The 13,303-nt window shown below is 58.4% G+C and overlaps 1 protein-coding gene across 4 annotated transcripts in view; it reads right to left on the reverse strand.

The window, feature by feature from the left end:
• Positions 1 to 13,014, reverse strand: part of WDR81 (WD repeat domain 81) — a 19,975-nt gene extending 6,961 nt beyond the window's left edge. The window contains exons 1-2 of one of the 4 annotated variants that reach the window (XM_007454211.1): positions 12,905 to 13,014; positions 321 to 957 (exon numbers count right to left, since the gene is read on the reverse strand). In XM_007454211.1, coding sequence (XP_007454273.1) covers positions 321 to 834 — 514 coding nt within the window. In that variant the 5' untranslated portion in view covers positions 835 to 957; positions 12,905 to 13,014. Of the gene's footprint in view, positions 1 to 320; positions 4,111 to 4,527; positions 6,578 to 12,904 lie in introns of those variants that run through there. The other 3 variants (XM_007454209.1, XM_007454212.1, XM_007454210.1) reach the window with 3 other exon arrangements.
• Positions 13,015 to 13,303: the final 289 nt, after the last annotated feature.

Genomic DNA, 13,303 nt, shown 5'->3' on the forward strand with positions numbered 1-13,303 from the left:
CCGCAGAGCCTGCCACTTTTGCCCAGCTACCTCCTCCTCATTGAACCCCAGCAGGCCCTACTTCCAAGGAAGCCTGCCCTGACCCGTGAAAATGAGATCTAAGCCCGTGTTATATTCCCTCGTGGCAGCCAGTCATTGTTGTTTATAGCCCTAACAGAACTCGTGCTTACGGAAGACTGCCTGCAGCACAGACGTGAGCTCCAGCAGGGCAGGCCCATGGCTCTGCTGCGCGTGGATCTGCTCGACCCATTGCTTGGCACAGGGCAGGGGCTCCGCACACGACGACTGTTAGACCAACACCTCCAGGCCCGAGGACTCACCAAGGAGGATCTTCTGCTCTTCGCCTTCCGACTGCTCGGTCAGTGGCTCCTCTTCTTCCTCCCCGTCAGCCCCGCCGTCACCGGCCACGACCGTATCCATGGACAGCACCGCGTTGGACAGCGTGAGCTCAGACGCCTCGGGGACCTCATCTTGCTCCCCCTGCCCCTCGTCCAACACCACACAGCCTTCCTCCTCCTCCTCTTCCTCCTCAGAGCCCTCGCTTTGCTTCAAGTCCTGGCTGCTGTCACCCGACCTGAGGCTGCTCTTGTCCACCGGGGCGCCCCCCTCGTCTGCCACCCGCTCCTCGCCCAGGGACGTCTCGCTGCTGCTGCTCTTGTCACTCAGCCGGCCCAGGCTCACAGCCTCAGCCTCCTGGGGCTGAGGGGACTCGGCCACGTAGAGCCCGGCCTGGAAGTCCTCTGTCTCGGGGAGGTCGGCCTGGTCGTGGAAGCTGACGCCGGACGTGTAGTCCAGGAGCCCCAGGCCCGAGGCGGCAGCAGCCTCCGCATCCATCTGGATCTCCTCCCGAAAGGCACAGGAGCTAGGCCTAGCCCCCGGGAGCCCACTTTCCTCATCCTCTGCAGCCCCCGCCAGGCCCTTGCTTTCCTCCTGGGAGGCCTCCACACCCGCCAGCACCTGTAGGACGTGGGGCAGCAGGTGGACGAGAAAGGCCTGCAGGCCCAGCCGCACCATTAGCTGGGCCACAAAGCAGTCGGTGTACAGGTAGAAGCGCCCGTGAAGGCGGCAGGGGCTCTCGTAGGCGCCAATGAGAGGCTTCAGTAGGTACCTGTTAGCATTTTTGGGGCCCAGTGCCTTGGCGACAGGTTCAAATAGGTACCAGGCCGTATACACGGCTGTGTGCTCCTCAGACATGAGTGACAGCACAAAAGGCAGCAAGATCTCCAGGCCCTCGGGGGTGATGTCACCCAAAACTGCACCCAGTTGCTGCCACAGAGCAAAGACCAGCTCCCGGCCCTGGGCCTCATCCTCCACGTGCCTTGCCTGGTACAAGAGGATGAACTTGTGCAGTGCAGGGAAGTACGAAGGGAAGGGAACCACGGAGCTGAAGGGGCTGAGGAGCTGGGCCGGGCAGGGCGGGGGCATCCCCTGGGAGACGGGCCTGTACTCGAACAGCGGGTCCAGCTTGCCCCTCCCTGCAACCACGGGGCCTTGACGGCCACTGAGCTGCAGGAGCGTGTCCAGCACGGGCTGCAGAGACACAGGGACCTCCTTGGGATGGCGTGTGCAGAGCCCCCGAACAGCCTCGAAGCGTACCCACAAAGGCGCATCAGGCTGCAGTGTCCGGACCCTGGTGGCAAACACCATCTCAGCCAACAGGACACCCAGCGCCTGCATGTCCCGATGGAAGAGGTCCCGCAGCAGCACGGCTCGCTGGACCCGGGGCTGCTGAGGCACCTCCAAGTGGCCCCCCAGGCCTTTGGTCAAGAAGTTGCCCAGTTTCTCCACCTCTTCCAGAGCCTGCAGAGGACCGAAGCCCTCCGGAAGAAGAATCTTGCCCTCCTCACCTTCCCCGGGGTCTACCCCAGCAGCTTTGCTCCGGCGGCCTGGTCGAGAGGCTGAGGCCCCCGAGAAAGGCAGGAGGCCTGGAGGGGCGTGACTAGAAGAGGAGGAGGGGGAGGGGCCCAGCTGGTCACCTGCCTTACCAGTGAGGGAGATGGAATCCAGAGCTTCTGTGGCCTGCTCCAAGTCATCCTCCCCCACCACGGGCATGTCCCTGGCCCAGGCAGCCTCACGGGGAGCGGCCTCCAAAACCGGCCTGCCCGTTCCGTTCGTAAGCTGTGCTGGGAAGTCCTCCCGGCCTGTGCTCTCCTGGATGGTCTGGAACAACAGCCTGGGGATGAGTGGAGGTTCAGGGGCAAGAGCAGGGGCCCCGGCCAGGCGCCGGGGGTGCGGCTGGTCGAAGAGCTGCACCACGCCGTAGCTGGTCAGGTGCGTGTGGGCGTCCACCAGGTGCAGACACACATTTTTCTCCTTCACGGCCTCCTTGCCCTGGAGTTTGTAGCCAAAGGTGAGGTCAATCCAGTGGTGCAGGTCCTGGGACACCTCTCGGCTCTCCAGCAGCGCCCGGTGGGCAGCCACGAACTCCTGGCTGGAGCTGCACCAGGCTGGCACGTCCAGGTCAGGCATGTCAGGGTGGATGGAGCAGAAGATGGAGGGATCGGTGTAGAACTCGGGGATGCACTCATCAGGTGTCCAGCTCTGCATACGCTCCATGCTTGCAGGATACTCATGGGGCTCCCACTGCGCCCGCACGTGTCCACAGAGCACCGACCGGGGTGTGCGCCGAGCCTTGTACACGTAGTATGTGATGTCAGAAAGCACGTCAGAGATGTGGTGAGGAACGTGCGGTGGCTCCCCGCCCCCCGCGCCACCTGCCACAAACGCCTGCCGCGTCATCTCATACGTGAAATCCAGCTGTTTATCCCCCTTATTGAGGCGGAACTTGGACTTGCGCAGGTCTCGGAAGCGCCCCCGGGGCGTGGTGAAGTCCACCACCCAGGGCAGCACTGGGTGGTAGTTGGGGTCCCCCTGCCGCCGACCTGCCAACCGATTCAGCTGCATGAGGTAGTGGAAGTTGCTGATGCGGCCATGGACCCAGTCTAGCACGAGGTCCCTAAGTTCCTCCTGGCAGGTGGGACACCCAGGTCCCCCTCCTCCCTCCTCTCCAGGCTCAATGCCTGCCCCATTTCTTGCTACAGAGATCTCCTCGTTCTCATCCTCTCTGAGCTTCTCGTAAGCACTCAGGTCCAGCCGTACCTCACTGCAAAGCTTCTCATCTACAGCGATGTGGTGCAAAGATAGGGCCCCACAGGCCAGCCCCTGGCGGTGACAGGCATCCATGGCCCTCAGCACGCGGAAGAGAATGAAGAGCACCTTGGCTTGGCTGTTGGTCAGCTTGGCAGGGCTGAAGGTGACCACATCATGCAGGCAGAACTGCACATAGGGGTGCACCACATACAACATCTCTGGTGACTCCAACAGAGCCTCAGCTCTCAGAAGACTGGGAGAGGCAGGGTTGCCCCGAGGAGGACAAGGGCCATCTCTGGCATGTAACGGGCACTGGGTAGCTTCGCCCACTGGCAGGAAGGGGCAACCATAGACCCTCTGTAGAGCTTGTCGTACTGAGTCCAGGGCAGGGACAGCTGCAGGGGCAGGGCTGTGACTATAGGGCTGCCCATAAGTGTGATATGCGTGGCGCCACAGGTTGCGATAATTCTGGGCAGCCACATCCTGCATGAAGCGAGTGAGGGTCTCCGGGCTGCCGGGCCCCTCCTCAAAAGGCAGGGAGCCCAGCGGGTAAGAGAGCCTCTGTTTCCGCAGCCCGTGGACCTCCACTCGCGTCCAACCGGGCGGCAGCCTCTGCACGGAGCGTTGCAGGAGAGTTCTGACTTCCGCTTCGCCCAGGCCTTCAGCGCGGGGACACGGTCCCGGGGGCAGCCGGCGCTCGCGGAGGCTGGCCAGCCAGCGCGCAGGCACTAGGGCCACCACGTGGGTGCCCCCCGGGGCTGGAGCCAGCTGCCGGGCATCGATGTTCAGGTCTCTCTCCACGCTCCGGAGCAGCTCCTCCATGTCGGGGCTCGGGGGCGGTGACCAGCCCTCGGCCTCGGTGGTAAGAGCGACTTCCCGCCCCCTGCTCCCCAGGGCCATCCCCTCCTGGCCGCCTGGGGGCGGCGCGGGGCTGAACCCGGCCACGGCCCTCCTCGCCACAGCTTCCGGAGTGCCAAGCCGGGTGTGTGGGGACGGGAGAGGGACAGGGGCTGGGGCGGAGGAGGCGGGGGTGGGCCGGGGACAGAGGGGGCGCGGGGGAACACTTACCCCCCCCCACAGCCTCGAAGCGTACCCACAAAGGCGCATCAGGCTGCAGTGTCCGGACCCTGGTGGCAAACACCATCTCAGCCAACAGGACACCCAGCGCCTGCATGTCCCGATGGAAGAGGTCCCGCAGCAGCACGGCTCGCTGGACCCGGGGCTGCTGAGGCACCTCCAAGTGGCCCCCCAGGCCTTTGGTCAAGAAGTTGCCCAGTTTCTCCACCTCTTCCAGAGCCTGCAGAGGACCGAAGCCCTCCGGAAGAAGAATCTTGCCCTCCTCACCTTCCCCGGGGTCTACCCCAGCAGCTTTGCTCCGGCGGCCTGGTCGAGAGGCTGAGGCCCCCGAGAAAGGCAGGAGGCCTGGAGGGGCGTGACTAGAAGAGGAGGAGGGGGAGGGGCCCAGCTGGTCACCTGCCTTACCAGTGAGGGAGATGGAATCCAGAGCTTCTGTGGCCTGCTCCAAGTCATCCTCCCCCACCACGGGCATGTCCCTGGCCCAGGCAGCCTCACGGGGAGCGGCCTCCAAAACCGGCCTGCCCGTTCCGTTCGTAAGCTGTGCTGGGAAGTCCTCCCGGCCTGTGCTCTCCTGGATGGTCTGGAACAACAGCCTGGGGATGAGTGGAGGTTCAGGGGCAAGAGCAGGGGCCCCGGCCAGGCGCCGGGGGTGCGGCTGGTCGAAGAGCTGCACCACGCCGTAGCTGGTCAGGTGCGTGTGGGCGTCCACCAGGTGCAGACACACATTTTTCTCCTTCACGGCCTCCTTGCCCTGGAGTTTGTAGCCAAAGGTGAGGTCAATCCAGTGGTGCAGGTCCTGGGACACCTCTCGGCTCTCCAGCAGCGCCCGGTGGGCAGCCACGAACTCCTGGCTGGAGCTGCACCAGGCTGGCACGTCCAGGTCAGGCATGTCAGGGTGGATGGAGCAGAAGATGGAGGGATCGGTGTAGAACTCGGGGATGCACTCATCAGGTGTCCAGCTCTGCATACGCTCCATGCTTGCAGGATACTCATGGGGCTCCCACTGCGCCCGCACGTGTCCACAGAGCACCGACCGGGGTGTGCGCCGAGCCTTGTACACGTAGTATGTGATGTCAGAAAGCACGTCAGAGATGTGGTGAGGAACGTGCGGTGGCTCCCCGCCCCCCGCGCCACCTGCCACAAACGCCTGCCGCGTCATCTCATACGTGAAATCCAGCTGTTTATCCCCCTTATTGAGGCGGAACTTGGACTTGCGCAGGTCTCGGAAGCGCCCCCGGGGCGTGGTGAAGTCCACCACCCAGGGCAGCACTGGGTGGTAGTTGGGGTCCCCCTGCCGCCGACCTGCCAACCGATTCAGCTGCATGAGGTAGTGGAAGTTGCTGATGCGGCCATGGACCCAGTCTAGCACGAGGTCCCTAAGTTCCTCCTGGCAGGTGGGACACCCAGGTCCCCCTCCTCCCTCCTCTCCAGGCTCAATGCCTGCCCCATTTCTTGCTACAGAGATCTCCTCGTTCTCATCCTCTCTGAGCTTCTCGTAAGCACTCAGGTCCAGCCGTACCTCACTGCAAAGCTTCTCATCTACAGCGATGTGGTGCAAAGATAGGGCCCCACAGGCCAGCCCCTGGCGGTGACAGGCATCCATGGCCCTCAGCACGCGGAAGAGAATGAAGAGCACCTTGGCTTGGCTGTTGGTCAGCTTGGCAGGGCTGAAGGTGACCACATCATGCAGGCAGAACTGCACATAGGGGTGCACCACATACAACATCTCTGGTGACTCCAACAGAGCCTCAGCTCTCAGAAGACTGGGAGAGGCAGGGTTGCCCCGAGGAGGACAAGGGCCATCTCTGGCATGTAACGGGCACTGGGTAGCTTCGCCCACTGGCAGGAAGGGGCAACCATAGACCCTCTGTAGAGCTTGTCGTACTGAGTCCAGGGCAGGGACAGCTGCAGGGGCAGGGCTGTGACTATAGGGCTGCCCATAAGTGTGATATGCGTGGCGCCACAGGTTGCGATAATTCTGGGCAGCCACATCCTGCATGAAGCGAGTGAGGGTCTCCGGGCTGCCGGGCCCCTCCTCAAAAGGCAGGGAGCCCAGCGGGTAAGAGAGCCTCTGTTTCCGCAGCCCGTGGACCTCCACTCGCGTCCAACCGGGCGGCAGCCTCTGCACGGAGCGTTGCAGGAGAGTTCTGACTTCCGCTTCGCCCAGGCCTTCAGCGCGGGGACACGGTCCCGGGGGCAGCCGGCGCTCGCGGAGGCTGGCCAGCCAGCGCGCAGGCACTAGGGCCACCACGTGGGTGCCCCCCGGGGCTGGAGCCAGCTGCCGGGCATCGATGTTCAGGTCTCTCTCCACGCTCCGGAGCAGCTCCTCCATGTCGGGGCTCGGGGGCGGTGACCAGCCCTCGGCCTCGGTGGTAAGAGCGACTTCCCGCCCCCTGCTCCCCAGGGCCATCCCCTCCTGGCCGCCTGGGGGCGGCGCGGGGCTGAACCCGGCCACGGCCCTCCTCGCCACAGCTTCCGGAGTGCCAAGCCGGGTGTGTGGGGACGGGAGAGGGACAGGGGCTGGGGCGGAGGAGGCGGGGGTGGGCCGGGGACAGAGGGGGCGCGGGGGAACACTTACCCCCCCCCCAGCAAGGTCCTGCACTCCGGGAGCGGCAGGGCGGGGGATGCGGGGCGCCACCGCCGGGCTCCACCGTGACGGGTCAGCTGACGCTGCTCACGTGATCTTCCCGGCAAGGAAACAACCGCACGTGGCTCGACTGGTCCTGGGGACCCCGCCTCCCGCCCGCGCCACCGCCTGGCCGGCCTCGGCGCCGTCCCTCCCAGCGCTCTGCTGGGCCCGGTGGCGGCTTCGCTTCCTCGGGGTGAAAGGGGCAGGAGAGGGGGATACTGAGCGACCCACGGGATTTCCCCTCCCCTCCCTACTTCCTCCTTCATGTGCTGCGTCGCGGACCTAGGGAGGCTTTCCCTAGAGATGGCGGACTTTTAAGTGGTTGATCATCCCTGCCACCACCCCACCTCCCTCTGGTTTTACAGAGAAGAAACCTGAAGCCGAGATGGGACTTTTGACATAAGTCCCTTCACCGCCTCTATGCTGCCTACCAAAAGAAAGAGCTTTTAGCTTTCCAGAATATTTCATCAGTAACATTCCACTTGGCCCTCACAGCACTCAGTGTGGTAGGAGGGACGGTAACTATTTATATCTTACAGGTGAAAACGAAGAGCCTCCAAAGAGGCTTGTCCAAGGGGCAGAATGAGACTTAGAAGGTGGTGCACAGATCCTTTTCCCTGGAGTCCTCCCCACTGACAGACCTCTTAACGCCTTTTTTTTTTTAATTCTCGGCAATCTGGCGGAGAGAAGAGGCCCAGGCTCAAAGGCCTGGAGTTCGTGGGAGGAAATGTTCCCCCAAGACTTCCTGTTGAAGATGTGCCTCTGCTTTGCTGCAGAGCCTGCCTGCTGTGGTCAGAGCCTTGCAGATGCCACGGTGGCTGGCGGGGAGGGTGCAGCACGGTCGGGGAGCGGAAACCAGTGAGCTGGCACCAAAACTACAGGACTCCTTCAAGGGGTCTCAGTTCTGACTCATTTGCAGGATAGATAGGCCGTTGTCAGCGGCGAACCCACTGTCTGTTTTTTTTGTTTGTTTTTTGTTTTTGCGATACGCGGGCTTCTCACCGCTGCGGCCTCTCCCGTTGCGGAGCACCGGCTCCGGACGCGCAGGCCCAGCGGCCATGGCCCACGGGCCCAGCCGCTCCGCGGCATGTGGGGTTTTCCCAGACCAGGGCACGAACCCGTGTACCCTGCATTGGCAGGCGGACTCCCAACCACTGCGCCACCAGGGAAGCCCTCACTGTCTGTTTTTTGAGTCCCACTCCTAGAAGGAGAGTTTGCCTCATGTAGGAGTCTGGTGTGGAGATGTGGGAGCTCCATAAAGGCACTTAAGAAAAGAATAAAGTCCTAATCAGAGAGGACACAGGAATGGCTCAGCCATGATCTAATTCCATCTATCTTTCTTGAAGGGGCAGCCGGAGCCCCTGATGTGCTTGGTCACATGACCTTGGGCAGTAATAATTTACAGCCACCGTTTTTTTGTTTTTTTTTAATTTATTTATTTTTCATTTTTGGCTGCATTGGGTCTTCCTTGCTGCACATGGGCTTTTTCTAGTTGTGAGGGCTACTCTTCGTAGTGGTGTGTGGGCTTCTCATTGCTGTGGCTTCTCTTGTTACGGAGCACGGGGCTCTAGGCGCACGGGCTTCAGTAGTTGTGGCACGCAGGCTCTAGAGCACAGGCTCAGTAGTTGTGGTGCACGGGCTTAGTTGCTCCACAGCACGTGGGATCTTCCCGGACCAGGGATCGAACCCACGTCCCCTGCAGTGGCAGGCAGATTCTCAACCACTGAGCCACCAGGGAAGTCCCACAACCACCATTTATGAGTGCTGATTAGGAGCCAGGCATCGTGCTAAGCACTTTGCATACTTCGATCTGTTTAGTTCTCACCACAACCCCTTTTAAGAAGATAGCTTTAGATCCCTTTTAGGATGAGGAAGCTGACTACCTTAGGTAACTTGCTTAGGTCACATAGCTAAGAAGTGGTAGACGAGGATTCAAATCCAGGCCTATCTCATTCTAAAACCAATGTTCTTCGTACTCCTTGGCCATGCAGTATTTGTTTTGTTTTTAAAATTTTATTGCAGTACAGTTGATTTACAATGTTGTTTTAGTCTCAGGTGTACAGCAAAGTGGTTCAGTTATACACATACATATATCCATTCTCTTTCAGATTCTTTTCCCATATAGGTAATTACAGAATACTGAGTAGAGTTCCATGTGCTATACAGTAGGTCTTTGTTGGTTATCTATTTTATATATGTAATATATATGTATAATCCCAAGCTCCTAATTTATCCCTCCCCTCCCCGACATTTCCCCTTTGGTAACCATCGTGCACTATTGTTTTTTCACCAGGGAAATTAGGTGTTCCTTGACAATCTTGTATCCCCAACATTGGTCTGAGTACCTGAGACCAAAGGATGGTCTGGAGGTAGTGCCTGCTTCTTTTTTTTTTTTTTTTTTTTGCGGTACGCAGGCCTCTCACTGTCGCGGCCTCTCCCGTTGCGGGGCACAGGCTCCGGTCGCGCAGGCTCAGCGGCCATGGCTCACGGGCCCAGCCGCTCCGCGGCACGTGGGATCTTCCGAGGGGGCGAGGGTCAAGGAGTAGGGGTGGAGGGATAGGAAGTGGAAGAGGCATCGGAGGTGTTAATTTTCCAGCACTTCTGGCTTTTGTGCTATGAAAGAGCATCATTCTAGAAGAATTTCTCAGGCTCACAGGTGTACATACTAGTGATGGAAGTTGGAAGACACCAAATCAGTGAAGTCCAAACACTATGGGTGTTGGGGGAGAAGCTGACAATGACGATGACTCAGGAATGAATTACATTATTCATTCTTTTTCCCCCAAACTTAATTAATTAATTAATTAATTTTGGCTGCGCCGAGTCTTAGTTGTGGCATGCAGGATTTTGTTTTTTTTTAGTTGTGGCATGCAGGATCTTTAGTTGCGGCATGCGGATGTAGTTCCCTGAGCAGGGATCGAACCCGGGCCTCCTGAATTGGGAGCACGGAGTCTTAACCACTGGACCACCAGGGAAGTTCCTTTGTGCGTGCTTCTTAGTACCAATAAAATTTTGGTCCACATGAACTTTGCTCTTCTCTCAGTTTACCTAGACTGAACAGGAGTTACTTTTTCTTTCTGCAAGTTTGTGTGTGCCCTGCCCTCTAGTGGTTTTGACTTGCAATGCAGCAATGACCTTGAGTGTAACTAACCTTATCTCTTACCGTTCTTTCCATCCCTTAAACAGGGATGTCCTTGCAATACTGGGCACTGGTGCCCTAAGATTTCTGGGGTACTGACACCTTCCCCAGTCTGAGCCCTAAAACCATGGTTTTTCAAACTTTATTATGTACTTCTGATTGAGATGCTGGAATCTGAATTTTTTTTGGGGGGGGGAATCTGAATTTTTAACGAGCACTAGATAATTCTGATGCAGGCAATCTGCAGTCCACATCTTGAGATATAATGTTCTGTAACAGCTGTATTCCCAAGTGCTCCCTGAATCCCAACCCAAGCACACTTGTGCTTTAGGGAATCTGGCACACTAAATTAGTCACTCTCCTTCGCCAAACTCGGTATTGAGTTTCTGGGAAGTCATGGCTTAGAGGGTCAGGGAGGGAAGCTGCAGTAGCCCCAGCAGTCAGCCCATGCTGAGTGAGGTTAGCTCTTGCTGATCTGGCAAGGAGAAAAGTGAAGGAAGGTGGTGTTTAGTGCACCAACTGTGGGCCAGGTACTGTCCTAGGTGTTTTCAAACATATTCCTTTCTAAAACCCTACAATAAGCCATGAGTTTATTATTCATTCAATTTTGTAGATGAGGAAATTGAGGCTCAGAGATGTTAAGTATCTTCATCAAGCTCGCAGCTGGTAAGAGTTGGAATTTGAATCCAAGTTTGTCTAACTCAGTGGTTCTCAATTGGGGGCGATTTTGGCCCCCAGGGGCCATTTGGTCATGTCTGGTGACAATTTTGATTGTCGTGGGGGGGTGCTAAAGGCATCTAGTGGCCCAGGGCTACCGCTGAAGAAGCTACTGTGTACAGGACAGCCGCCACAAGAAATTAGCCAGCCCAAAATGTCAATAGTGCTGTGATTGAGAAACCCTGGACTCAAAGCCCGTGCTTTTGCCCTATAGGGTGGGAGGGTGGGGACATGGAAAGTTAGAACAAAATGGGAAAGGGCCTACCCCAAGGGCCTTGGGTGAGAAGGAAATGGGACTTTTAGGCTAAGGATAATGGAGAATGGGGGCAGCTGGTGAGATTTCTCTTTCTTCCAAGCTTGGCCAAGACCCTGCTCAGTTTCTCCCAACCTTGCCAAGTCAGTCCTGGGACTTCACACTAAGCTTGTCCTGGAGTGACCCCGACTCCCATCTCAGGGCTGGGGCAAAATATTTACCTGGGTCTTCTGGCACAGGACTTCCCAGCCAAAGCCCCTGGTTCCTGGGGCCCTTGTGCTCCACCTGTAGCCCCTGGGAGGCCCCACATTAACACCTTTGCAGTGGGGGGGGTGAAAGTGTAAAACATGGAGCCGTGGAGGGCCAGGAGGTGTCTATGAACAGTTAGAAGTGGAGTAATGGGCAAAGCCAGGAGGATTCCCTTAGCAGGAACCCTCTCTCTTGAGCAGGAATTAGGGGGCAGCTGGCCTGGGGAGCAGGGTTCTGACCCGGAGGAGGCTTGTTTCCACAGCCATTCCTTTTCTCTAGGTTTGGTCCTCAGCTTCACTGGACCTTCCCCAGTACCCATTCCTAGAGCACCCACACAGCCAGGCAGCCACCATTCCGGGCCTCCCCAGTACTGGCCTCCCAACTAGACCAGGGTAGGGAGGGTCTGAGCAGACAGTGCCGACAGGAAATACCTCTCGTTCCAGGCTCAGAGCCTCTGAAGAACTAACCAGCAGGTTGGGGGAGGGAGAGGGGGGAGAAAAGAGGGAGGGAGGAGAAGGGGGGGCAGGGGAGGGAGACAGTCTTGGAGTGAGAGCGAAGAGGAAAGAACACTCAAGCAGGTCCCCCATATTTGGGGTTTCATCTCCTTCCTTCCCTCACCACCCATGGGGGGGGTGGGGATAAAGGGATAAAGGAGGGCAGAACTGGAGGAGGATGTGGTAACAGCTGATTCGTCCCTGAGGTCACACTTCCCAACAGTCAGCTGTTACTGGGGTGGAAGGCAGGAAGTTTCCTTAAAGGCACAACGTTCTGAACACAGGTTCGGCATTCTGGAGCTCCTAGGAGCCATAGCAATCACTTGGTGGAGCCCCTCTTTAAAATGCAAGCAACTATCTCACACTCCAGGCTGTTATCTTCACCCCGCCAATTGGGAGCTTATGGAAAAGTCATGGATCCCTCTCCACACGTTCCTCTTTGGTGGTGGTGGAGAGATGCGAGTGATTGAGGTGGGGTGGGTCTCAGGCTTGCCCCTTTAACTAAGCGGTTCGGCAGCTTTTGCCAAGTCATTGGGCTCCTTTCCGTTTTTTGTGTTTTTTTTAACCCCTTTGGCCCCATCCTCCCGCCCCTCTATGCTCTGATTGGCCTCTGGGGAAGGAGCAGCCTCCTCATTGGTCTCCACCTTTGAAATCTCTTCCCTAAGTAGGCCTGAGTCGGTGAAAAGCTTCTGGGGGGGGGGCGGGACAGAATGGGGGTATTGGGCAGAGGACGGGATTGCTAGCCAGTTGCACTTTGGCCCGGCCCGTCCAGGGCCTTAGTTGCTGACCACAAGTCTTCCTTCTACCCTCAGGTGAAGACTCTGCTATAAATCTTTGGTTAGCAAGCTGCTGCTTGAGAGGCTTTGTCTCTCTGTGACTGGGGCGAGACATCTTCTACCAGAAGTCTCCTCTGATCAGGAAGGCTCCAGGAGAGGTGGAGTAGATCTCTCCATTGAAAGCTGGGGCCAGCCGAGGTGGGCAGTCCTCCCTCCCCCAAAAGCCCCCAGGAGTCCTCATTCCAAAGGAAGAGTCTGGCTGCCCTGGGGCCTGATTTCCACCTTCAGTTCTCCTTACTCCCCTGCTGCCTCTCCTCCTCCACCTTTCCTGAGAGATCTATCGCCTCCTGCAAGAGTTCAGTGAATCCGTTTAGGGGGCTGTCTAAAAGAACCACTCACGGCTCCAAAAAGGAGGGGCTGTAGCCCTTTAAGGACCTCGCCGGGATGGATTCAGAGATGAGTTTAAAAATGCCAACTCACAGAGCGCGCTGGATTCTGGGAACGAGGTGTCAGACCGAGAACTACATTGACCAGTATGCACTGCAAACACACATGCCTTTACTTCCTTCTGCTTTTTAGGACTCGGGTTTGACGTAGCGCCCCTCTAAGCATGTTAGCCTAGGCGTAGGGCTGAGCCACACCTTTTCACCTATTGGCCAGCTCGCAACTTGGTGGGCGTGGCCTAGCGCTACTCCACTAGGCAACGGGGTGGCTTCCTTGCCAGTCAGAGCTAAGACGGTCGGGGAGGCGGGACCAGGGCTAAGCGCTGGCGCCCTCGAGTGGGTGTGGTCACGCTGCCCAGCAGTGGGCGGTGATTGGCCCTGGGCGGTGCAATCGCAGCTTGTGCGTCACGACGCCGCCAGCTGATCGCAGACTGTA

Source organism: Lipotes vexillifer, unplaced genomic scaffold, assembly GCF_000442215.2.
Source record: "Lipotes vexillifer unplaced genomic scaffold, Lipotes_vexillifer_v1.1 scaffold680, whole genome shotgun sequence".
In the NCBI taxonomy this organism is placed as follows: Eukaryota; Metazoa; Chordata; class Mammalia; order Artiodactyla; family Lipotidae; genus Lipotes; species Lipotes vexillifer.